Source organism: Anguilla rostrata, chromosome 15, assembly GCF_018555375.3.
Source record: "Anguilla rostrata isolate EN2019 chromosome 15, ASM1855537v3, whole genome shotgun sequence".
NCBI lineage: Eukaryota > Metazoa > Chordata > Actinopteri > Anguilliformes > Anguillidae > Anguilla > Anguilla rostrata.
In genome coordinates, this window is record NC_057947.1 from 9,236,728 (window position 1) to 9,264,329 (window position 27,602).

General features: G+C 44.2%; 1 protein-coding gene and 1 long non-coding RNA gene across 2 annotated transcripts in view; one reads left to right on the forward strand and one right to left on the reverse strand.

Annotated features, from left to right (window-relative positions):
- The window catches only part of LOC135241237 (low-density lipoprotein receptor-related protein 1B-like), a 457,371-nt gene that overhangs the window by 115,888 nt on the left and 313,881 nt on the right, over positions 1-27,602 (reverse strand). Inside the window, exons 43-51 of the mRNA XM_064311460.1 lie at positions 21,664-21,853; positions 17,153-17,357; positions 13,350-13,542; positions 5,146-5,271; positions 4,310-4,438; positions 3,433-3,552; positions 2,147-2,260; positions 1,867-2,016; positions 623-745 (exon numbers count right to left, since the gene is read on the reverse strand). Of these exons, the coding sequence (XP_064167530.1) occupies positions 623-745; positions 1,867-2,016; positions 2,147-2,260; positions 3,433-3,552; positions 4,310-4,438; positions 5,146-5,271; positions 13,350-13,542; positions 17,153-17,357; positions 21,664-21,853 (1,350 nt within the window). The remainder of the gene's footprint in view (positions 1-622; positions 746-1,866; positions 2,017-2,146; positions 2,261-3,432; positions 3,553-4,309; positions 4,439-5,145; positions 5,272-13,349; positions 13,543-17,152; positions 17,358-21,663; positions 21,854-27,602) is intronic.
- LOC135241239 (uncharacterized) lies at positions 17,156-20,522 on the forward strand. Its single transcript, XR_010325959.1, has 3 exons — positions 17,156-17,240; positions 18,018-18,142; positions 19,387-20,522. It is a non-coding gene; the product is annotated as an uncharacterized LOC135241239 (long non-coding RNA).

Here is a 27,602-nt window from a genome sequence, read left to right on the forward strand (position 1 = left end):
TACAGTGCCAGCCAGATGCTTCTTTTCACACCGCAGCCACAAACCACACACACACCCAGCAAAGGCGGAGGAGACCCAATCATACCATTTGCCACTGCCTGCCTCTAAGATGTCCTATGGTTTTGCTTTTCCCATCACAATGGCTTGCTTTGAACCCACAGCAGCACTGATCAGAATATGGTGCGTGTGCCATTTAGGTACGACTGAGCCGTATTTTATTTCGATGATAAAATTTAGCAACACAAAAAAGTTCACCTTCAGCATTCGAGTGCTTTTTAATACAAGGCCCCAGACAACAGCAGGAAACAACAGCACAATTAAAACAAAGCCATTATCACACATCCTGAAAAGGTTTCAGAGTACTGCCTTGAGTGTGGCCCGCACGTGAATTTGAATATAAAAGGAACCGAGACCTTATTGTCTCTAATACCAGCAATGTAACCAGTCTCCCTCAGTGTTTTTCACACTGTTGGCACTCATCTTCTCATTGGCTGATAGACATATCTCTTCTACGCACAAAAAGCATCAAGGATAAGCAGGTTGTGTTTGATTTATAACACTCATACATGAGAACTGGCCAGAGGGGGAAAAAGTGAAAAGGTGGTTTCAAACGGCGCCTCACCACACTGAAATTCGTCCGCCCCGTCTTCGCAGTCCCTCTGCCCGTCGCACAGCCACACGCTGGAGATGCAGTTCCCCCCGGGGCAGGCGAAGTGGCCGTCCCTGCACGTCTGCCTCTGGGACACTGCAGCGGGGCAGCGGGGAGAGGGAGCGGGAGGGGGAGGGGGGTTAGGGTTCAGAGTCAGACACAGCGGGAGCTAAAACTGGGTCTCTAGGGATACAATGCTCCTCCGGGTAGACAGCGAAAAGACAGACAGACTCACAGACACTCCAGACAGACTCACAGACACACTCCAGAGAGACTCACAGACACACTCCAGACAGACTCACAGACTCACAGACAGACCCACAGACACACTCATGAGACAGATATTTTGAGCGTATCACTGATAAATGAAATCAGAGCCTCACTCCACGGCGCTTCAATGATCAAAGGAGCGGCGGATCGAAATGGATCCCCATCACTGCGCCCGCTTTGATCAGATTTGAGCACAGAAGCGCAGCACTTAGTCTGAGGAACACTGTCATTTACCAGCCGGGTGCCATTTTCACTTTAATCTGTGTCCTCCACATCAGAATACTGATAATGAGATAAAAACATTTCTAATCACGTCCCATGCATAACTTCCTGTGTGATGAGTATGAAGGAAGGATCTGTATGCAAAAGAAAATCTCTAAAAACCCATGATTACAATTTCCTTCAATATTTCTTCTTTTGACGGTTTCCACATTCTGCCTCTTTGGGTGGGCGTACATTATATGATTTTCTCATGGGTTAGGACATCGCAAGATCGGATGCCCTCTCACACTTAACAAGGTTCAGACTGTGACAACAGGTCGGATGATAGCGTAGACTATACAAGCTCAATGGATTACAATCGGCAAAGCACAGCGGGCAAAACGTCATACACGGAGCCACCTCCTGATTGGTCAACAGGAATTCAAACACAGAATCGGCTTGCATGACCTCTCACACCTGACCTGAATTCTACCTGACTGCGCCCAAATTTTTTTGACGTGTCAAAAAAATAATCGGGAGCCCGTAAACCAGTCGGACCGGTTCGGAATGGTGCTTGCGAGTTGCGACGTTAAGACCTAACGTTTCTCTTACAATTTGGTCCCGATCAGAAAAAAACAATCAGGAGCCAACAGCTGGTATAACGCACGCCCGCCCTTACACAGAGTTGGGTTTTAGGTTTTTAGGGCGGGGAAAGGGGGTCGGTGAGTGAGGGAGCGGGGGCTCACCCTGGCAGTCAGCCTCGTCGGCGTAGTCCCCGCAGTCGTTGGCCCCGTCGCAGATCCAGCTGGGGTGGACGCACAGCGAGGTGGAGTTACAGCTGAGGAAGCCGCTCTCTTTCACCCCCAGCCTGTAGTAGTCCCAGCAGTCCGTGTAATCTGGGGGGGGGGGGGGGGGACGAGAGAGCGCAGCCGGGTCATTGCCTGACGCCGCGGGCGCTACGCTAGGAGAAACCACCGCGGGGGAGACGATCAGAGGAAACCGCGGCGGGCGGGGGCGGGGCCTTACTGCAGTTGGCTTCGTCGGAGGCGTCCGCGCAGTCGACCAGCTGATTGCACCAGGCCGTGGCGGGGATGCAGGCGCCGTCCCGACAGCGAGCCTCAGCGCCCCCGCAGGTCACGTCTGGAAAAGAGCGAGCTATCAGCAGAGCCAAAATGGCTCCCGTTACGCGACAAGGGGTATGTGTGTGCGTGTGTGTGTGCACGTGTGTGTGTGTGTGTGTGTGAGTGTGTGTGCATATGTGTGTAGGTGTGCGTGTATGTGTGTGTGTGCGCACAGGTTTGTGTGTGTGTGTGTGCATGTGTGCGTGTGTGTGCATGCATGGGTGTGTGTGTGGGTGGGCGGGGGGGGTTTGTGTGAATTTGTGTTTCTGTGTGTGTCTGTGTGCGTCCGTGTGTGACTATAAATGTGTTCATGGGGGGGGGGGGGGGTTTCAGTTGTGCTGATTACTTAATTTTTCATAAGCACTAACGTATCTGTAGTAGTGGCGTTTTTATGGTAATCAATACAGCCTCCTTCAGGCTGTCACACACTGGCAGGGGAACGACTAATACACCCAGCGTTCTCCCTCACGCTAAGGCCCGCCACCTGCCCAGGGGAGAGTCTTACACACTCTCTCATTCGTGAGCAAAGCACCCCGCTGCTCATCAGCCTCACTGCGGCGTAATGCACACGGGCCACTTAAGCACCCCTCAGGCTCATAACCGATGGCAGCCCTTTGATGCCATGCTGTAGCGAGGGCCGAAAAAGAACAAAGCTAATCAGTATTTATAAAGGATCGCAAATGCCACTTCACTAATGGAAAACAGTAACAAAATGGTGGATGCATTGAATTCCAAACCATACTAAGATGTATGGGGATCAACGTTATGAGTAAACTGCAGTTAAGTGCATTTCGTGAAAGCTTGCTTATGTGCAAGTTGTTTTTATGAGCATTCTTGTTGATATTATATCATGTATAATGATAATCTGTAAAGGGCTAAATTCAATAGACATTTGTCCTTTGATTTACCAATAAATGGAAGTGAAGCAGTACTGTGTGAGTGAAATGCAGTTGATAAGTCTGTTAAGAAGAAAAATGTCCGCACGTCATTGTGAATCAACGCTAAGTACAAATGTTGTCTGATTCCAGGCAAAAATCTATAGAACCCAAGCGAGGCGCAATTTCCGCCATTACACATCGACCTGGCTGCTGTTGCCGACCAATAAAAAGCGGCTAAAGAGCTGCTGTTTCTCGGGCCTAGCGTTAGCGGAAGAACGTTAGCGGAGGGACTCGCTGCGCGGGGCCCACTCACTGTTGCAGTAGGCCTCGTCCGAGTGGTCCCCGCAGTCCTCCACGCCATCGCAGAAGCGCGTGTTAGCCACGCAGCGCTGGTTGCTGCAGCGCCGGTAGCCCTTCCGGCAGTCCCTGTTATCTGCCCACACAGAGAGCGCACAGAAATAACACACAGAGATAACACACCGAAATAACACAGAGATAACACAGAGATAACACACCGAAATAACACACAGAGATAACACACCGAAATAACACAGAGATAACAAACAGAGATAACACACCGAAATAACACAGAGATAACACACAGAGATAACACACCGAAATAACACAGAGATAACACACAGAGATAACACACCGAAATAACACACCGAAATAACACAGATAACACACAGAAATAACACACAGAGATAACACAGGGAAATAACACAGAGATAACACACAAAAACAACACACAGAGCTAACATCCAGAGATAATACACCGAAATAACATACAGAGAGCACACAGAAATAACAGAGATAACACACCGAAATAACACACACAAAGCTCACAGAAATAACATACAGAGAGCACACAGAAATAACACGCAGAGAGCGCACAGAAATAACACACAGAGATAACACACAGAAATAACATAGAGAGCACACAGAAATAACACACAGAGAGCGCACAGAAATAACACACAGAGATAACACACAGAAATAACACACAGATATCCGGCAGAAGGCTGGACAGAAGGCTTATCTCAAAACCACTTTATTCTCATCCGCGCTAGCGTTCACTGACAGGGCAAAGCGTAGGCCTGGTTATTGGTCCAGGCGTTCGGCCGTAACCCAGCAGGATTTTAGCGGCTCGGCGGCATGGAGACGGCCGCAAGGCGAAGCTGATTTCTTACCGCAATATTGTATCTTCTCGTCCGACTTGTCTTTGCAGTGCGTTATCCCATCACACGTTAACTGGTAGTCGATGCATTCGCCGTTCGCGCATTCAAACTGACTGTGGATGTTACAAGATGAGTTTTCGGCTGTAAAATGAAACACAGATTAAGAAGTATTACCCGGCCTTTCTTTCATTATTATTATTTCATTTCTACCGTGGTTCCCCATCCGGAGGTATACCGTTTCTTCCCGCTACACTCCGGGCTGTCTCCAAACAACGCTGCTCATTTTCACATACATCGATTCTGCCCGTGCAACAGCTCAACACACAATGTTTTCTGCTCAGGAAGCAAAACCTGCTTCCGTCTGCAGATATTTACTGACGCCGAAATAAATCTCATTCATAAAGTCAGGCCGTGTTTTTCTCTAAAATATAACTGGCTTATTTATACCCAACGCCAGTCAAAGGGAAAACAGCAGTGTTAGAGGCCAGCTCAGTGTTTACTCCCCACACCGTGTATGGTAGCCCACTGGAAATGATGTATGTGTCTTGTCTTCCTGAAAACATGTTAACATAATGAGAGTTAGAATACCTGATTCTCTTGGCTCCAGCACTATTAGGCGAAACAGACAGACAGGCCTCTATAAATTGGTCACAAACAATACAGACGCTGCTAAAAAAAAATAAGACACAGCTAAAAGGTAAAAAAAAATAGTTGGGTCTCTGGTTCCACTTGAGCTGTTGGAACTTGTGTTCTCTCATTATTTTCTGAGTGCGTATGTGCGCTGACATTGTAATAGCTGAGCCAGTGAGAGTGGAAGCAGAGACATGCACAACTCCTTCCGGACTTACACACGCATCGGTTATCGTCCAATAGCACGCGCTCTCCCCGGCAGCTGCAGTTCACCGTGCCGTTTGGGGTCAAAAGGCAAAGGTCACCGCACCCCCCGTTCATTGTTCTGCAAGGCGACAACTCACCTGCAAAAGAGAGGAATAGGGGCACACTGTCTATTTTTGTGCATAAAGATTTCAGTATATTGACAGAGATGTTGCTCTTAAATCAAACACCTCTGATATAGAGTTACTCTTCCCATAAGTTCACGCCAGGTTTTTTTTTTTTGAACAAGTGATAATTGGTTATGTATCACCCACTAGACACCGATATCTGACACTGATAACTAGACAGTTCTGTTGACACCCTTGAATCTATTTTAGACCAGAATAGCCGAGGGAAAATTTGCTTTCTTCTGGGTAAATTTAACATCAACATTTCAGACCATTTTCCAGTCTTCCAATTGATTTTATCAACTGGCGGTAGGCAAGCAGGAATGGGAAGAAATATAAAGCAGAGTGCTTAAAAAGGATTGATGATGGCCCATGGGGAAGAGTCTATAGTCAAACCAATGTTACCAGACCTTCCTATCAACATTTCATTCTGTCGCTCATAAATGCACAATTCACGATAAAGCAGTCAATGTAGCCGTCGTTTACATAGCCACTGTTTACCTGGGGTAAACGCAGGTTAATGTACAGCGAGCGAGACAGCCGTTTCAAAATAAGCCCCTTTAGGGTGAGCAAGACCTCTGCTTTGCGTCGGGGTCTTGGAAACATCTTTCCGAACCGTCTTTCGCTGAATACAGCCAGTCTCGACTGATGACAGTGAAATCTGCCAGGTTTCGTCATTCATCGACCGTATTTCATGGAGTTTTAATAGGTGCAAACCGAGCCAGGAAGATCATGTTCGTTTTGTTTGCAATAAAGTGACAAAGTCTCTTAGTGTCATCAGGGAAATCAGTAGGGTGCTTCCTCAGATTTGTCTCTGATCATTGCACTGCTCTTTGATAGTCACATCTCACTTATTTCAATAATGATGGGGATGCTCCATATCCAGCCAGCCTTTACAGAATACATGTTGTACAGCAAGACTACCCACTTTCCCCATCTTCTTTGAGCCATCAGTAGCACTATTTAATAATATAAAAACACTCTCCATATTTAACATTAATATACATCAAACATGCGGATTTATCTATAAATGCATGTATCTCCCTGGCTCCCTTCCTTGTAAAGCATACATCCAATTAGATTCTCAAGTCCTTACACGCAATACAAGGCATTCATATCACCTGAACCTTCCCAGCCTCAGCTTTACTCATTACAGAGGACCAGCCTATGGAGTAATTACATGCATACTGCCATCCTGCATCCGTAAGTATAGCCTAGGGCCCTGTCTGATGAAAAGTGTTAAATAATATAATCCCTCAGTAACATATACACACACAAACACACACACACACACAGTAAAATGTCCAGTGTTAATTCAGCTCTTAAAAGATAACATTTGGTCCCACATTCAGAGTTGAATTAACACTTGTTAGAGTTGAATTAACAGTAGACATTTTTGCGCGCACACACACACACACACACACACACTTTACTGTATGTTGTTTTTAAGTTAATTTGTACATTCATTGATTTATTCATTTTACCTGTTAATTTAATATACAGAGCACTCTGTAAGTATTTGGACAGTGACACAGTTCCTGTTGTTTTGGCTTTGTACCCCAGCATATTGGCTTTGATATGAAACAATGAAAATTAAAGTTAAAGTGCAGACTGTCTGCTTTAATTTGAGGGCATTCACATCTATACTGGGTGAACCATATAAGAATTACAGCCCTTTTTACCCACACCCCCCCCCCCCCCTTTTTTTGTGGGACAAAAAATAATTGCTTAAATGTTTTTTGGCCAGCTGTGTGTTGCTACATCATTAGCTCACGCACAAGAAAGCTAACAAATCAAGAGTTGATTCTAGGTGTGGAATTTGCATTTGGAGTCTGATGCTGCTTTTCTCTCAACATGAGGACCAAACAGGTGTCATTGCCAGTAAAGCAGGGCCATACTGAGATGGAAAAACCTGAATAAATTGATCAGAAATGAAGCCGAAAAATTGGGTGTGTAAAAATCAAAAGTTTGGTACATTGTTACATAGATGCTCTGGTGAGCTCAGCAATAGCAAACAACCTGGTAGACCATGGAAGACCACTGTAGTGGATGACTTTCAGAATGCTTGCAGTTGTGAAAACAAAAAGCCCTTTTCAACTGTCGAATAGATCAAGAACTCGCTTCGGGATGAAGGCGCAGGTGTGTCAAAGACTAAAGTAAAGAGTTATGGGGAGCTCTGGCACGAACACACAAAGACAGCGAGATACAGCTCCTGGTATCTCTCCTTCAGTCAGCCACAGTGATATGACAAACCAGAAAACTGAATACGTCTCATGTGCATTATCTTACCCATGTCAAACCCATGAATAATTTCTCATCTCTCCATAACACAATGGCTGCCGGATGGCAAGGGTCTCTCTCTATTCATGGATGGAGGTTTGTGGGATTCAAGGGATTTTTTTTCCCCCCCGCAGATAAAGAAAGAGCGAGAGAGGAAAAACCATGACTCCGTAGGAACGGTTATAAATACCCACAGCAGCGTCTGCACAAACACAGTGTCTGTTTGAATCCTGCTGAAAACACCATCCATGCAACAGAAGATCAGATGGGTTTTTTCTAAAAAAGAAATAACTAAAATAAAATAAATACTCGACATGCAGTGCGCGACATGGCTAGCGGTGTGGAGAGGACTCATCCCCAGCCTTTAGAAGCAGAGCTGCAGGCAGGGCATCTGTCAGTGAGGTATACTGGCAGTAATGGCAGTGGAAGAGCTGGTTTGTCTGTCAGTGAGGTATACTGGCAGTAAGGCCAGAGGAAGCGCTGGTTTGTCTGTCAGTGAGGTATACTGGCAGTAAGGCCAGAGGAAGAGCTGGTTTGTCTGTCCGTGAGGTATACTGGCAGTAATGGCAGTGGAAGAGCTGGTTTGTCTGTCAGTGAGGTATACTGGCAGTAAGGCCAGAGGAAGCGCTGGTTTGTCTGTCAGTGAGGTACACTGGCAGCAATGGCAGTGGAAGAGCTGGTTTGTCTGTCAGTGAGGTATACTGGCAGTAAGGCCAGAGGAAGAGCTGGTTTGTCTGTCAGTGAGGTATACTGGCAGTAAGGCCAGAGGAAGAGCTGGTTTGTCTGTCAGTGAGGTACACTGGCAACAATGGCAGTGGAAGAGCTGGTTTGTCTGTCCGTGAGGTATACTGGCAGTAATGGCAGTGGAAGAGCTGGTTTGTCTGTCAGTGAGGTATACTGGCAGCAAGGCCAGAGGAACTTTAATTGTGTCCTTGTTCCCTTCACTGAAGAGCAGCTGATATTTAAATCTGTTTCATTTTATTTCTGATCTATTTTTAACTGCTAGACTACAGAAGAACACCTATTAACTTCCGTGTTGTCACGGCAGAAAATAAAATAAAATAAAATCCTCTGAGAAATGGAGGCACATGATTGAATTTTGTGGAGGGGTAGGATAATTTTTTGAAAATACAGAACAGAAGTGCTGATGAAATTCTGTAATCTAAAAGTGAAGGGCAGATGAACAGTCAAAAATATAGGAAGATAAATGAAAATGTTAAACTGTTGTTCCCAGCCAATTCCGTTTCTCAGATGTATTTATTTTCAAGGGCTTCGTGACAAGATATAAGAGAACACAATGTGCGTAGAATTACAGCAGCAGATTTCCTCCATTTCCATCAGTATTGCACCTGGCGTTTAACGCTTTGGATGTTACCAGGGCGATTTATCCCTTCAAGATAAATTGTTTATCTCTCTTGTGATTTAACTGGTTTTACGAGAACAGACTCTGATCATTGAAATTATTTGATGTAAACAAAGATGTTGCTACTATGACAGGTAGATTGGAATTTTTTCTGGATAATAGCCAACATTCCAGCATTGGGTCCTGCCTCAGGAACTACACTACTACATGTGATAAATGAGCCATGAAAATAGTCTATGAACCACAGATTGCCATTTTAATCTCTTTTACTGCTGCTAAATTGTATTCTAATATGTGCAAGTAATAAGTGAAAGACTGACTAACTTTACATTCATTTTTCATAGAATAATGTTAATAGGTAGCGGTCTACTTTCCAGTGATTAGGGTTTGGGGGTATTTAACATGCAGATGCGCAACACAAACACTTGCAAGATGTAGAGTGGATTGATAATTCTCAGAGAACATAAAGGGGTACCAAGATACTGCAATACCAAGAGAGTGTGGGGTAACACGAGAGTGTGGGGGAACAGGAGCGTGTGGGGTAACAGGTAACGTGGGTAACAGGAGAGTGTGGGGTGAGAGGAGAGTGTGGGTGCCAGGAGAGTGAGGGGTGAGAGGAGAGTGTGGGGTAAACAGGAGAGTGTGGGGTAACAGAAGAGTGTGGGTGCCAGGAACATGTGGGGTAACAGAAGAGTGTGGGGTGAGAGGAGATGTGGGGTAACAGGAGAGTGTGGGTTCCAGGAGAGTGTGCGGTAACAGGAGAGTGTGGGGTAACAGCAGAGTGTGGGTGCCAGGAGAGTGTAGGGTAACAGAAGAGTGTGGGTGCCAGGAGAGTGTGGGGTAACAGCAGAGTGTGGGTGCCAGGAGAGTGTAGGGTAACAGAAGAGTGTGGGTGCCAGGAGAGTGTGGGGTAACAGAAGTGTGTGGGTGCCAGGGGAGTGTGCGGTAACAGGAGAGTGTGGGTGCCAGGGGAGTGTGCGGTAACAGGAGAGTGTGTGGGTACCAGGGTGTTGCAGGGCCAGGAAAATGAGGGGTACTACAGCACTGTACAGATGGCAGATTCTTCTGGAAAAGCTATAATTTTTTCATCAATTATCATCCTAAATGCTTTTATCTGGGGTTGGCAGAGGCGAGCAGTAGAGAGGAGCTTCAGTTTTTAGGTACATGAGTCTGCATATGTCTGCTAAGGATTCTTAATTTCTGGGGCTGGTCCAATGCACTTGAAGGGACCTTAGATCCCAGGGGATTGTATAATAAGGCAGACATGTCTACAAGCAGGTGTATTTATAGAGAATGCAGTATGTAGAGAATGCTTCTTTAACATTTCAATGCCAATGGTCAGTGGAATACTGACTGAAGTCACACAGATGACTGTGAATGTTGGCATGAGTTTTCGTGCCTATCAGAAAAGCACCTAACCACGGGACAGGTCAGACGGAGCGATGCTGTCCGTGTTGGCGGGATGCGGAAAACGGCCACAGGCGGCGCGCCGCAACGAGGATCAGAGAGCGGACGCGCAGAGTCGAGGACGGGCCCGCCCCACACAGGCCCCTGAGCCCAGCGAGCTCACGCTAACAGAGCTGGCTTCCGAGCCGCAAGCACCCGCCAAATAAACAAGCAGTTGGCATTTTAAAGAACATTCCGGATAAAAATCCAGTCGGTGACAGAACCGTGTTTTCAGGGCCTCAGACGAGCCAGACGGACGCGCAGCGTGAGAGGGGTCTTTGTTGTATTTGACCTCATCTCTTCCAGCTGTTTTTCTCTCGCGCGATCGCGGTAGCTGTACTGAAAGGGCAGATTTTTTTGGGGTGTCCTCAAGCATTCATAGCTGGCGAGGTTGTCAGAAAAAAAAACAATGAGATAAAAGAAATGTCAGAAAATAAACTGTTGGTTTTTGCAAGATTCCATTTGCAATTAAAGTGATAAAACTAAAGACAACAATGTCAATGAGATGCTGTGGTTTCTCTACAGGCTGCCCATCTTAAGCAATGTAAAACATGTTGAGTTTAGCATTTTATCGAATTTAATAATCCTTTTTAAATAAGCTGAATAGAAAAAGAAACAACAAACATTAAATGGAGTGGGTCCAGATTGTAGCAGTTAAAACACATACATATTTCACAGCCACTAACTGCCCACTCCACTCACACAGTGTTCCACTAACACCCCACTCCACCAACAACCCACTCCACTAATACACACCCCACTCCACTAACACACATCGCACCCCACGAACATCCCATTCCACAAACACCCTGCTCCACTAATGTTCTACTGTTTCTATGGTGGAAAAATAAATAAACTTAAATGTTTTTGTGCAATTAAAATTAAGGACAAATGATGACTGAATCAGGGTCTGTGTAATGCTAATATTCTTCTCTCTTTAACCTTTTCCTTCTCTGTTTCTTTTTCCCTGGGGCTACTGCCCTTCCCTCACCCTGAGATCACAGACTGCTCCAGCCCTGCCCCTCACCCTGAGACCACAGACCGCTCCAGCCTTGTCCCTCATCCTGAGACCACAGACCTCTCCAGCCCTGTCCCTCACCCTGAGATCAGACTGCTCCAGCCCTGTCCCGCCTCCCCCTGAGATCACAGACTGCTCCAGCCCTGTCTCTCACCCTGAGACCACAGACTGCTCCAGCCCTTCCCTCACCCTGAGACCACAGACCTCTCCAGCCCTGTCCCTCACCCTGAGATCACAGACCACTCCAGCCCTGACCCTCACCCTGAGATCACAGACCACTCCAGCCCTGACCCTCACCCTGAGATCACAGACCGCTCCAGCCCTGTCCCTCACCCTGAGATCACAGAACTCTCCAGCCCTGTCCCTCACCCTGAGACCACAGACCTCTCCAGCCCTGTCCCCCCTCCCCCTGAGATCACAGACTGCTCCAGCCCTGTCCCTCTCCTGAGATCACAGACCTCTCCAGCCCTGTCCCTTACCCTGAGATCACAGAACTCTCCAGCCCTGTCCCTCACCCTGAGATCACAGACCACTCCAGCCCTGATCCTCACCCTGAGATCACAGACCACTCCAGCCCTGTCCCTCACCCTGAGATCACAGACCACTCCAGCCCTGTCCCTCTCCCCGAGATCACAGACCACTCCAGCCCCACCCCTCTCCTCGTTCACAGACCGCTCCAGCCCTGTCCCTCACCCCCCTGAGATCACAGACTGCTCCAGCCCTGTCCCTCTCCTGAGATCACAGATTTTGACTTGATCTGACTTACTGTATCAGTTCAATTTTCTGTCCTGATTTTCTTCAGAAAATCAGAAAATAGAAAATTGGATTCAATATGTAATCCTGCTTAAAGGACAAGTTCTGCATCTAATATTTTAGTTTTACTGTATCAACACTGAATTAGCTAAGCAGTCTGTAAACATGTGCAATATTTATTAAATTTACCATCTGTCCACAAAGTATGTTATGTAATGCCATTAGGCTATGTTGGCTCCCATCTCATCACATAGGTGTTCAATTGAATGAAGACAACTTTGATAAAATCTTCCTACGACCATATAGCTGCAGTTTTGAAGCAAATGAAGTAGGTGGGTAGCTAGCTATCCATGACAGAATACATACTATAGGGGGAAATGGAAAATAGTAAAATGAAAAAAAACTGTAAAAACCCTATCTTCAATTTTCTATTTAGAAATTCAAATCAGAAAACTGAACTGACAAGCGTCACATGAACCAATCAGGCTTGTGAGACAGAAGTGTTTCTGTCACCATACCTCCTTTCCCTAGCACACATGCGTAACTATATAAGCTATGACTCAGTAAGACGAAAATGATGGAAAACTTTCAGATACCGGGGCTGTGATTGAACGATGATTTTACAGTACTGAGCATCGAACAAAAACAACATTCTAAGGACCTGAAGTAAACTGAATGGATGAACAAAATGGGTGCACTTACACATGCATTAAGGATGAAGTGAATTGAATGCTGATTTGATAGACGCTGGGCATAACTGGCCAATGGGAGTTGCGTGTAATTAAGAAATGGCTAAATCAATAAACACAGCTGCCTCTGTAGGATACCGTGAACCACAGTCTCTGCCCAGGTGAATGAAATCCTGTTAATTTCTCATTTCTATCAACAGCATTTCACAAATAGCCAACAGGTGACTAGAATGACTATTATTGATTCTTGGGGGAGAGATGGAAAGTGGTTTCACCCAGATGACCTTCACATTATCACAGTCATATAAGAATGCATTGTGTACATTTTGAAACATTTGAAACATCAGAAAACCTGATGAGAAAAACACACACACACACACACACACACACACAGTCACGCACACATCGACACATGTGCACACACCCACACATACAAACACACTGGAACGGACAGAGTCAATATCACCATATGACGCATAGTTAAAAAAAGAAGAAAACTCACAGTTATTGGTGTCGTTGGCGACAGCCACTATCCCCATTGGCTGGTGTGGGATGTCTGCTCGGAGCACTTTTATGTCGCCGCCTGTGTACTTGTTGGCACGTAACACAGCCCTCCGCACCCAGTCTGACCAGAAGACCAAGTGGCCGTAAACAGCCAGTCCGAAAAAGCTCCCCGGCTCGGACTTCACAATGACCTGCGGTCGGAACAGAGCAGAAATCAGTTAAACTGCGTTTTCAGAAGCCCATTTCAAAATGAGTCTCAGTGTCGATAAAATGGCAGCTGTTATGACTGACTGACAAAACAAGCCCCCAGCAAAAGTAACAACCTATTTTAAAGCAGTTCCATCCTTTTTCATTTAATCTGATGTGCTCAATATATGGAGTATGTGAAATTCTGACCTGCTGTTTGAGAATGCTCTAAATTCAGGGTCAACACATCTGAAGGACCAGTCACAGTAAGACATGCATGTTCAAAAGTCCACTAATACCCCACTCCACTAATACCCCACTCCACTCACACCCCACTCCATTAATGCCCCACCCCACTAACACACCACTCGACTCTCACCCCACTCCACTAATACCCCACTCCACACACACACCCTCCACTAATACCCCACTCCACACACACACCCCACTCCACTAATACCCCACTCCACACACACCCCACTCCACTAATACCTCACTCCATTAATGCCCCACCCCACTAACACACCACTCGACTCTCACCCCACTCCACTAAGACCTCACTCCACTTACCCCACTCCACTCATCCCTCGATCCACTCTCACCCCACTCCACTAACACACCACTACAATCACACACCACTCGATCACACCTCACTCCACCAACACCCCACCTCCAATAACACACTATTCCTCTAACACCTGACTAACTAAGTTCTCTGGATATAATGACTAATGTATTTTGTATTCTTTAATCCGGAAAAGCCACAGAAAATAAGGTCACGATTGTGAGAGAAGCCATTTGAGAAGCAGTACACCTCTTCCCGTTTACCTCTGAGAGTTTTATTTTCGGCTACCCTTGCTCTTCGATGCATTTTCACTTTCTGATTTCCCAGCTGTTTCGGTCTCTGACACATCACAGCAGAGCTCTGCCTCTCTCTCTCTCTCTCTCTCGCGGAACGTTCTAGACACGCTCCAGCGGCCGTGGATGTGCTCTTAAGGAACAGAGCCTTCCAGTGCCGCACGCTTACCGCACACCTACCGCACGCTTACCGCACGCAGTATCTAAAAAGGACAGGCCGCGGCGCGATCACGCGCTCATGCGGTAATCCACCGCTAACCTGTCCCTCGCGACCTCCTCGTCACTGATGAGCCTCCCGCGAGACGCTAATTCCATCCGTGTAAACAGCCGAAACGCTTCAGATGAAGGGATCAGCCGGCATTTGCCTCGATGAACGCGGCAGATTCTCCACCTCGGCATTGGAATTTCAGAGCTGTCGTAAACTGTCACGTAAGAGGTCTGTTCAGTGCCTCCTCGAGCAATAGCACCGGCTCAAAGCGACGGCCGGGGCGCAGGGTACTTTAGCTCTGCTACCTTATCCCTCGCGCAGCAGTCAGAGACTGTTAGCGTCGGTGTCGTGCCGTGGAGTCTCTGGGCTCCGCTACAAAGCGCTAACTGACAGGCCTCGCGGACGCAGCCGCTGACAGTAAGCTGACCGAGCGTTGCCAATTTCTCCCGCCCAGCGCGGTTCAGACGCTCCGCCAGAATCCGTCTGCCGTTCTCCCGGCAGAGTTAAGCCCGGTTAAAGCAATCCAACGCAGATAAAGCAGCCAGGTAAACATGCCGCTGCACAGTACACAACGCAGCCCTTTTTTTATAATGCCAAGGGATCGGACAAAATACTGTCAACCAAATAGACTGGAGTCCTGGGATAAAGATCATGCGGATTTATTTCAATGCGTTCTGGCATTGCTTGATCTTCTCCCAAATTTCTCTGAGCGTCTAGATGTATTTTTACATCTTAAATCGTGGCCAACAGACCCTCTCTCCCAAAACTCAGTATATGGGCAATATAAAGCAATTATGAGTCCTGGAATTATCAACAGTGCTCCAGCTTTGTCTCCTGCATTTTAACTCAACGGTTTGCGTTACGATTAATACTGAAACTCACGAGAGGAAACAGAGCAAGTTTTTCTACAGTTTCGGGTGAAATTATTTTCAGGCAAGCAGCAGGGACACCAGCGAACTGCGGCCATGCTTAACACCTGCATCCCCAAACGACATCACTGAACGCCGCGATCGCTAATAGCATTATCACCTGATGAAAACGGGCTCGACGTGCGATAAGGAACAGGGGTTACAGAAATAAGAGCCGGGAGCTCTGCTCTGTCTCCCTTTGTGTTAATCTAATCACATCAAGCGACAGAGACACAAGGCCGCTGTCGAGCTGTCGCAACGCCCCCGGCGCACGGATCTGTCGTTCCGAGGATCCAATTCAACACCTGCCGTTCAGCTTCGCACTCGCACACCATTTTATTAATAGACACCAGCGCACCACCTAGTGCTCTGTTGATGCTCGGTCGCCGGGCTCAATTTTCGGGGTTTTAATTGGACGGCCGGCAGGGCCGGTGTACGGCGGACGTTAAAGCGAGTCTTCACGAACTCATTTGCACTGCCGTGGGATGACAACCCCGCCCGTGAGAACCCCCGGCAGCTCAAGGTCAACGCATCGCGGCGGATTCGAAGCCAATTTAAAGACGTCGTGTCGGTCGTGCGATTCCGAAAACCGAGCGTGGCAGAGCACCACACCGAGCGAGGGGTTATTGTGCAGTTTGCGGTTCTAACGTTTGATGACTTACCCAGAGCATTTTGTCATGAATTACATTTGACTCCCTGCGATAAGACGAGAGCTCCAGCAGGCCGCTAATTTTTCTTAAGCGATGACTTCAGTAATGAAAATCACCGCATCTCCACGTCAGGCGAACGATTGAAAGTATTTTTTTTTTAAACTGTAGAAAAATTATTTTTTGATGTAACAGCTCTGTCTAAATAACTGCCGTATCTATTTCAGAAGCTTTGCATGGATCGGAAAAATAATGGAAAACCAAGTGAGCTTCCAGAGGAGCACAGAAAGCCTGAAAATTTGGAGCGGTTTATTGTTTTCATTTGCGATTCCGAGCGTTTGTGGCAAGCGCGAGGAAACTGCGAACTCTGTCGGTGCAGAGAACTGTGAAATCATTCCGGTTTGTGTTTTAACCGGCAGACATGATCTTTCACATATTCATAATCAGGAAATGATGAGGCATTCTTGAAAAGATTAGAGGAGTTCATCAATCAATGTCTTCTGCTAATATGCATTGTGAAATTGAAATGGAACCCGGATATTAGCACAAACTAACAAAATAACTATAATTACACTCCATGGCATAAAAATAAAATATTTATAAATAATTTTACAACTGAATATGAAAAAAAAACTTGTAATTATATTGTAAATGTAATTATAAAGACACTGAGGGAAATGTTGCATATATTGTGATCTCCTTCTTAAGATAAAACAGCTCACACATTTCCTTGGGAAATTAAAGAATATCCACATGGCACCACTGCTATAGCCTTTTTCCTTTGCAGAATATGTTTTAAAAGACACAAAAATTAAATCCCATCTTTTTAGTTAAAAACAAGAATAACATGTAATTAAAATAATGAAATGTAAAAATCTTGAAAGAAGCGCTTGGGACTTTTCAAGGCCACTCATACAAAAACAGCCGGGTGTTTTCTCGACACTGCTAATGCTGGGGTTGGCTTGCTTGTTTTTGCCAAAGAGTTTCTACTCACGTGTCTTTGAGATCCGTCATATTCACATCTTTCAATCTTCCCCAAACTCCCGTCGGAAAAGTAGAGCTTCTCTGCTTTGTGGTCAATGGTGAGTCCGTTGGGCGTAAGGATTTCAGTGCTAACGATTATCTGCATGTTGCTTCCTGCCAGAGTGGACCTCACGATACTGGGCTTCTGTTCGTTCCAGTTGGTCCAGAACATCAAGCTGCAGAATGCAAAAGAAACACACCACAACCATATTCAGCACAAATAAGGCATGGGTATAATTTCCATATTACACCAATAGCAGCTGCAGTAGCCACAGCTAGGCATTTGTGTTGTCTGTGTTCTCAAAACAAATGACTATTGTGTCTTTTTAACAGAAGATACAGGGCTCCATTTTGAAGATGCAAAACGCTGCTTGCTCAAACTGTACAAGGAAGTTGCATCTGGTGTTCTCATCCCTGTTTCTTATAGGTTTGCACTGTCATTTGGGGGGTCTAAAACGCACTAGTATTTTAAAAGACTTAAGAGGGTAGTGTTTTTAAACTGCTGTGGTGCAACATCCGCTAATGCGCGTTACGTTATATTCTGCAAAATGCAGAAAGCGAATGGGACACGCCTCGTTTTGGTCAGCATCAGTGTTCGCTCAGGTGTTTCCCCACTGAACTCTACTTCCTCAAAACAGAGCCCTTAATCCAAACCCATTTTTCGACAGTCTTATCCCAACAATGTGCTGTGTTAACAAAACACTACACACATTGCGGGAGCTCAGTCATAGAGTATGGATACCTTAAATAGCGTTGGGACTGTAGCAAGAACAGAAGGACACAAACTGTAATAGAACAGAAAATTATTCATAACCTTTCCGTTTTATATTCCTCAGGGTATGACTGATAATGTCACACTGTGAGCCAGTCGGGGCGGACATAACTGTAACCTTTACGAGCTTTCACATCCACTTTCAACACGGTCAAGGAACAAGCGTACAGCCCAAATATGTGAAACAAGGTTGGTACAATAACAACATGCTTTCTTACTTTCCCTCTAAAATGGCTTGTTAGATGGTGACAGACGCACATTCTTCAACTGATGTAAATGCCTGACGTAAGACCAGTGAATTTGAGCAGCACACATATGGAAAAGTTACCTGTGAGTCACCTAGTATCCTCTTGAAAAGGGCATGTATAATTCTTGAATTATTGGTAAGAGGGACATTATTTGGGCTCTATTTTACACTCGGCGCTAAGCAACAGTAACCCAAACGCAAGTGTCTTCGCTAGTTTCAGACGTACACAGTTGTCATTTTATCATCCAGCACCACTCGTGTGGATGAGTACGAGTTGGTGTTAAGATGAGGTGTGGTCAGGCAATTTGTTGGCGTATTTGGGTTACAACAAACAAAAACCAAATTTTAAGCCATATTTCAGTTGTTTCACTGTTTTTTTGGGCAAAATATTAAGATAGTAATCTTTCCGTGACTTTCTAAATGTTTTTGACTGGGTTTACGTTTGCTAACTCAATGTGCTGTATAGCTTGCATTAACTGTAATTACTGTAAAAATTATTACATTTACTAGGCAACACAAGCACACATGGCATTGACAGCCTTGTCATTTCACAACAATGTTACACACAGTGATCAAAATGATCGGGCATACATGTTTATGTCTTTCTGCAATATTGATATTAAAATGATATCAGAATATTAAATACATATGTTTAGGAAAAGTTAGGAGGGGGAAGCCACATGGATTTCATGACTGCAGATTTGTTGATTTTCTTAAAGTGACAACAGTCAAATTGAGGCTCTTATTTCTGCAGAGTAATATGAAGTGGTCATTATTCATAAATATTTGACCGTAGAATGCCTCAAGTGGCCAATCAGAATGGGCTTATTTTATAGACACAAACTCTTTCATTCCTGTTATCTTTAAATGAACTGCCTGGAAGGCCATTTAAATAGCAAAAGTGGATTTAGACATGCCCTTGCACCATGTGCTTTAGACCATGCCCTGAGATTGTTAACGTGTAGTCCTTTATCTCTCTTGAAAAACAAATGCAGAAGATGCCCTATCTCAGTGGCTGCTCCGAAAATGTAATGTCCTTGTGCTGCTCATTTTCATTTCAGACACAGAGGTTATAAATAATGAGGCTTTATTCCCGTTAACCTTCATTACCTCAGTTCTTTTCAGCCTGCAATCCTGCTTCTCTGTTGAATGAAGGCTGATGCTGCGTCTGTCTCCTGGTTCATAGGTGCAGCCGCACGCTTAGTATTTATGCCGAGTTTCAATTTGAAATGCCGAGGAAAACCTCAGATCCACACAGTAAGCTCCTCACCCATGTCTGTGTAACATACAATAAGCCACACAGTAAGCCCCTCACCCTTGTCTGTGTAACATACAGTAAGCCACACAGTAAGCCCCTCACCCATGTCTGTGTAACATAAGCATGGCTGGGAGGCTCAGAGGGAGAGTTGCTCTGTTCATACAGGTGGAGCTCTCTCCTCCGCCCTGAGGCAGGCAGTATGAGCGAGCCCCTCGGGGGGGGGGGGGGAGAGGACGAGGCTGACCTGTCCCCGCGAGCGAGCCTCCGGGTACGCTGCGCAGTCCTCGCGTTCGTGGGACCAGGCGTGTCACCTCGTCCCGCCGCGAAACCGACAGATCGCCCCGGACCGCGCGGTGACATCAGCCCGAGAGAGCCGCTAAGCCAGAGCCTTAGTCAGCGCCTGACACGGACGTCCTGGTTACGGTTGCCGAGGGAGACGCGAGCTGAAAGTTCCTCCTGGATATCGGTGTCACTTCCCGCACAGCCCCCCCCCCCACCACCACCACCACCCCCCGCTCGACCTGACGCGCCAGGGACAGCTCCCCCATATCAACCGCATAATGGGGCTCGCCGGCTGACCTGCCAACAGGAAGCCTCCGAGGTGCGGGAGAAACGCGCGAACATCTCGCGGACTTCTATCCCAGTCCGGCCGATACGCCACACTGTGACACACAGTAAGGAACATCCGACTGAATCTTACAGAGTTGTGAAAAAGCACTCCATGGTGTGAAGTCAGGCAGGGGTTCATCACAAGCACACACCCTTTGAGCATAATGGCATACACCTAAGGCCCCCCTTCATGAGCCTTTTAAAGAGCTCACAACCTTTTTTGGTATAGATCCACTACTTTGTAAAGCACTCTCATAATTAAAGTTCCTAATCCGATTATAACATCTTAATACATTAGCAACACCATGCTCAGGACTGTTATGCATGTATTATTATTGTTGTTATAATGTGTGTGTGAGGCAATTTTCACCTCTTAATATGGAAGATAAATAAAATGCATTTCATATTTTAAGAAAATAACTTTCACGAGAGAGCCAACGTGTTTGTTTCGCTCTAGCATTTTTGCAGCGTTCATACCGTTTGCACATTAAGGGATGAGAAGTGTTGATTAGTCATTTCAGGCTAATTTTTAATTAAATGAGGCCTTCTAGTGAGCATCTGAAAATGAGCCAAACGGCTGACAGGGGATATGGCCCCCGGGTTGAAAGTTTAATTTAGTCTGTGAAATTCGGTTTTTTATCGCAACCACGGGTCAGCATGTCCCCGGAATATCAAGCTTTTTTTTATGGAGAGAGAGAAAAAAAAAAGAAAAAAAAAGGATTCGGGCAAGGTTCCAACACGCCGTGTGAATAATTTGTTCAGAAGCGTTCAAGCTGGGTTATTGTGAAAATACAGTGCCGTCTATAATTTCTCAATTCTGCTCCACCGATACGACGCGGTCAAACCAATTAGGTAATCTTTCCCCTTCATTACTCCCAGTACTTCCAAATAACCTGAGCTAAAATAGAATCTTTTAACTGTGGGCGGAGGATTTCATTCATTTCTACAGTAGCTGCGAAGATCTAATTCCTCGGCTTTTCCGAATTCTGGGGATAATTACCTGGGCTTTTAACGTGTAGAAATATCATTTACTTTGCCTCGCTTTGGTGTCAAATGACGAGAACATATTTGATCTCAATAATGCACACCATTTCTGAGGGGCATTTATTCAAAGCAGATTTGATTTTGATCAAATCTCAGTAATGTGACAAGACAAGGATATTCATGTCTACAAATTCTATTAGGAATAGTGTGGCATTAAAGGTTTAAAAATTACCGCGTTTCTGCAGAACTGGTGTGAAAATAAATATATAATCTTCTGCTTGCCAATTTGATTGACACCCTTACAATATCACACTGGATTAAATGAAAGGTTAAACAAATAGTGCCAATAATATGTGGTCTTTTCATTTATACTTTTATTTACTAATAAACTTATCATGGTTTAAAAATAAGAATATTAAGAACGCTTATTTTTTACTTATTCACTCCTATTCACGGTGTATAAATAACAGTGATAATAATAAGAATAAAACTTAATGCATTTGTTTTTTAATATATTCAGGCAAACTTACGGTGGATAAGAGTCTCCAGAGCAGACACTGCATGAATCAGAGAACAGAGAGGCGGGACAGACAAAATGGCGGAAAGTCTTACTTCTGGCACTCGTCCAGGGCGAGGACGTGTGGGCGGTCCTCCTCGGACATGGCGACCACGGCCTCCCGGGTGAAGGCTCCGCGCCGGGCCTGGTCGATGGTGTGCCGGGTGATGGTGGAGCCGGTGGAGCTGGTCCAGTACAGAGTGTCCCAGGCCCGGTGGTACGCCAGACCCTCGACCGAACCCACGTCTGTGGAGAAGCCCGACGCTCAGTCAAGAAGACCGTTCAGATGGGAGGAAAATCATCATTGACGCATCATCTGCTGTTTTAGAAATTATGCTAATGAAATATCTGCTGCATTTAATGGTACGGCATCTGCTGCAGCAATGTGAAAGGGACGACCGTAAAATATGTATCATTAACAGCGTGGATGTTGACCTGTCAATCCAAATACGCCCAGTCAGCTGTGTAAGCATTCCCTGGGATTCTCCTGAGCCGTACAATCACACATGACCACATGACTCTTCACTCAGGACTCCAGGTACAGTAAAGTGTGTGTGGATGAGCCCCATGGTCTGGGATCAAATCCGGACTGTGGCCAATAGCCCCACAGGGTGATGTGCAATTGGCGATTGCATTATCCTGGGTAGGAAAGCCCTTCCTCTGACTCCACTCTACATGTAGTTTGGTTGTGGAAAGGAAAAACAATCAGCTGGCGACACCACATGTTTGAGGGGGTGACCATGGATGTTTACACTCTCATGAATCACCAGTGGGATTCTTACATAAACGTAGCTGTGATTGAATTTGATATTCCAAATCAGGGTGTGAATTGGATATGTACAGCTCCACATTGGGTGCCAAATAAAAAAAGTATGAAAAAACAAAAATCACGCACTACCACATATGTATTATTCATATCTGTGCTTCCTGCATTTCTACTAAGGAAAACACAAGTGCATATACAAAAATTAACGCCTCATGATGAGAATGTGGGAATATTTATGATGGGAATGTGGGAATAATAATCATGATGGGAATGTGGGAATAATCAGGATGGAAATGTGGGAATAATAATCATGATGGGAATTGGAATAATAATCTGATGGGAATGTGGGAATAATCAGGATGGAAATGTGGGAATAATCATGATAGGAATGTGGGAATAATAATCATGATGGGAATGTGGGAATAATATTCATGATGTGAATGTGGGAATAATAATCATATTTGGAATGTGGGATTAATAATCATGATGGTAAATTTATCTCCTAGCCTGGCTGTGATGACAAAAGGACAATGGCATATGCAATACAACCAAAACTCCCTTAAAAATAGATTACAGTCTGGGACTTGGATAAATAAATATTTTATTTAATATGATATTTTCATATAATCAAATACACTGCATAGATGGAAACACACAAGGAGGTTCAAGGGATTTGACGGATGAGATGAATGATTAATTATTTATTGGAGAGTAACATGCCTGCTGGTATGTTACGTGCAAATATATCCTAATAAGATGACTTATTGTTTCCCTTCATATGGTGTCATCCCCAAGCTCTTTCTATTACTCACCTGTCTTTCTATTCAGATATACTGCAACCAGCTCAGCTCAGCTGCAACCGAGCTCAGAACTTATTTTCTGGAGGTGCAGGCAAGCAGGAGACATGGGGGCGTATCTCGTGACAGCAGTAGCACAAACGTGCCAGAATATTCACAGGTAAACCTGTGCAAGTTTGGTCTTGAAGAACGTGTTTCAGTTTCATCCAAACCCGACCACCTTTAAACTAAGGTGGCTAACACTGGGGAATCATGCTATTTTGAGGGTCTTACCAATTTGCATATATAAACGCTGAACATATGGGACAGACAAATGATCAAACAAGATTTCTTTAAATGGATGTTGAGAGAGAGAATGTCTGTACACTTGTCAAACTTTCAAAGATATTTGTTTGTTAAATATGTTTATATACACTGTAAAATGTCCAGTGTTAATTCAACTGTTAAACAATTCCAGAGCGGGACCAAAGTTGTCTGTTAACAGTTGAATTAAATTGGACATTTTAGTCTATGCTATTTATTTATGTATTTATTTATTGATTGGAGCTCTAGTGTTTCTGTTAACTTATGCCAATGGAACCCTTGCAACTGTGACTTGCAATACTTATGTACATGACTTTCATTATGTTTAATTGACTCATTTTTCCATAGAGCTGAGTTTAAATTAACAATCATGCGAGCTACAATCTGGACTGTTTTTTGAACATCATGCTTTCCATACATATTCCTTTTTAGTGATTGGCTCTCTTTGGTTTCCTTTACCAAGTGATTGGTAAATGTACATTTGTCTTTGCAAAGAGGGGTTTATGAACTGCAACCCTACTAAAATATCCCTCTATGTGGTTATTGTCAGACTGTTCTTGTTGTCACATCCCGCATTGACATTCAGTCACCTGAAAAACAGTTGCTCTTCTGTTTTTCCTTACATATCGCACTAATGCATCACGGTCATCAAATGTACATGTTCCGACCGTATTTACCAATGTCTTTCCCATAGGTCTACATGCAGATGTCACTTTAGTCATTGTTCCTTTTGAAACATTAGCCAGATGAGTCTTTGTGACTGAAGATCCTACCATCCTCATTTATTCAGGGTTTATATTTAATTTGCCACCTGTCTATATATTCCTTTGCCTAATTTAACAGTAGTATGAATTGAAATTGTTTATATATCGGTTTAATGCCTCCATTTCTGCATGATCTTTATATTTATAAGGCATAGTTGTGTATACTATTTCATATTTATAAGGATTTTGGTTCAAATTGCGATTAGATTAGATAGCTGTGGTGCATTACAAGCCCATCAATGAAACGTGACTGAGATGGAGAATATGTATTGTGTCTCCAAAATAGTGTAGTAAACTCAAAAATAGTACAGCCTAAAAAACAGGTTTTACTGCAACTACAAATTATAACAATAAAAGACAAGGAGAAAAATAATAAAACGACACATTAGGTTCGTATCCAGCCGAGATGAGAAAAGCCTTCCCGTTTGCAGCCTATCTTGACAACATCGTTTACCCTAGGAGGCTTTTCTGAAGTGCCATAAACGCACGTGAGGACTCTGCGTCTTTCCAGGCCAGTATACGAGACGCGATAAAACCCGCCGCCCGGCCCGCGGCCTCGACGCGGCGGCACTGACGGGAAGGAAAGCGGACCATCTGATAGGCCTCGATGACACTAAACCTCCACCGCATCCGCGGGTAATTTATTTCTCTTAAACTGGCCATTTTTTTTTTTTTTAACCGCTGCAGTGCAGGTGCGGCGACGCCTGAAGTCACGGAATTACTGAAATTGAATTGGACGCGTCCTCCTCGGCCAGCGCCTCGCGTTACTGGCAGAGCTTCACAGCTGTTCCTTCAGTGTGAAAATAGGGACCGTAATGTCACTCGGGGCCACCGAAGAGCTCTGCGAACCCGTTATATTACAGATGATTATTTATTAAATAACTTTTTCGATGTGCTTCGCTGTACGCAGAACACATTGCATTCAGTCTTCATGGCTTGGCAAACCAACAAAAGGAGTTTCGATGAAAATGAATGAAGGGAAATATTTCAGTTGATTGTTTACATTGTTCAAGTTAAACACACACACACATACACAGAAACACCTTAGAGACACTTTAGAAGAAAAAACTGACTGTGAGTGTGGAAATATTCCATTCGTCAGATCCCAGCACTGCTTCATAACATAAAATTTGATGGGGAACATCTTTATACTTAAATTTGTCAGCACACTTCTTCTGCATGATGTTCCACAGAAACACTTTATTCACTATTATATATATTTTTTTTTTTCCTCCTGACTGATTTCACCTTCCGTTCAATTCCAGCACTTACCCTGATGTGAGAGACAGGTCTAGCACAAAGAAGATGAATGTCCTCACCCTATCCCCACTTGTCTAAATTAAACCACATCTGCTTAACTTTTACAATGTCACACAGAATAAACCTCAAGAGATTTACAGGGAAACACATGCATAGTCAAATGCTTTTACCAAATCACCAGGGGACATCACTACCCTCTACTCAACACCAATTACCAAATCGCCAGGGGACATCACTACCCTCTACTCAACACCATTTACCAAATCACTATGGGACATCTCTACCCTCTACTCAACACCATTTACCAAATCACTATGGGACATCACTACCATCTACTCAACACCCTTTACAAAATCACTATGGGACATCACTACCCTCTACTCAACACCCTTTACCAAATCACTATGGGACATCACTACTCTCTACTCAACACTCTTTACCAAATCACTATGGGACATCACTACCATTAACTCAACACCCTTTACCAAATCACTATGGGGCATCACTACCCTTTACTCAACACCCTTTACTCAGCCAAATCACCCATGGGACATCACTACCCTCCACTCAACACACTTTACCAAATCACTATGGGACAACAGTTCAGATTTAGCTTCTGCCACAACCTCACCCTAGGATTTTATCAGAATTCCACTAGTTAGCCCATTGACCACAATACTTTTTAGCCTTTCCAAGTTAAACAGGAAGACATCATGCTATGAAAGATTAATTGCCAGATCATGGCTCTATGTTTGCTTAAAATAATTTAATTTGATATAATTTTAACACTTCAATATTTCATTTAATTGCATTTCATTTATTTGATGCAACATTTAATTTGATTGCATTTAATTTGACTCAACATTTAATTTGATTGCAATTTAATCAAGTCAGCATTTATTTTTTAATTTTTGTTACTTCCACCACTCATATTTTTCAGCTACATTTATTTTAATGATTCAAACAATCATTAAAAATTAAAATTCGCCATGGAAAACATTCATCAGTGAATACCTGCAGTTATTAAAAGTATGGCAATGCAATTAATTCTTTATTGTTCACTGTGTTTAAAAAAGTACAAACTGTACAGGACAGCATACGTTTCAAAGATCTGCTCTTGGTCTGCTGGGTGCTCCATTCGATTAACATAACATAACATAACATAACATAACATAACATAACATAACGTAACGTAAAATAACATAACATAACATAACGTAATGTAACACAACATAACATATAACATAATGATGAGAACAGGCCATTCAGCCCAACAATGCTCACCATTCACTAAACTGTGCCTAATACTGTGATTACCGTCCGACTAAACAGTATCTAACCTCGTATCAAGCCTTATCTTGAAAATCCCCAGGGTTTCTACCCTGGCAGGCTAATCCACACATTGACTACTCTCTGCATGGCAAAATTCTTTCTAATGTCTGTACGGAATTAACCATGTGCTAACTTCCATTTATGTCCCCTTGTTCTACTAACAGAACTCAGTCTGAAGAATCTCTTGTAGTTCACTTTGTTGATCCCCTTTATGAATTTAAAAGCCTCAATCAAATTACCCCTAAGTCTCCTTTTACGAAGCTTGAAGGGATTAAGCATCTTAAGTATTTTCTCATAGCTTTTACCTTTCATACCAAGAATCAATTTGGTTGCTCTTCTTTGAACCTTTTCCAGAACCTCTATATCTTTCTTGTAGTACGGTCACCAGAACTGCACACACTACTCTAAGTGTAGCCTGACAAATGTATTGTACAAGACACCTTCCTTGGATTTATACTCAATACCTTTGGCTGTATATCCCAACATCCTGTTGGCCTTTTTTTACTGCAGCAGCACAGAGCCTAGAACCTGAAAGGCTTTCATCAACTATTACTCCCAAGTCTTTTTCAAATCTTTTTTATTTCCCACAATCCAATATGCAGGAAACCAATCAAGAGAATCCAGCAAGAATATAAAACATCCAGCTTAATAAGGGCAATACTGCTGATTAACATTTACTTTGGCTTTTCAGTGATTTGTGCCTAAAAGAGAAAGTGTATCTATCTCACGTTTTCATTTTCAGAAGGACATGGCTCACATGCATATGAGAGTAT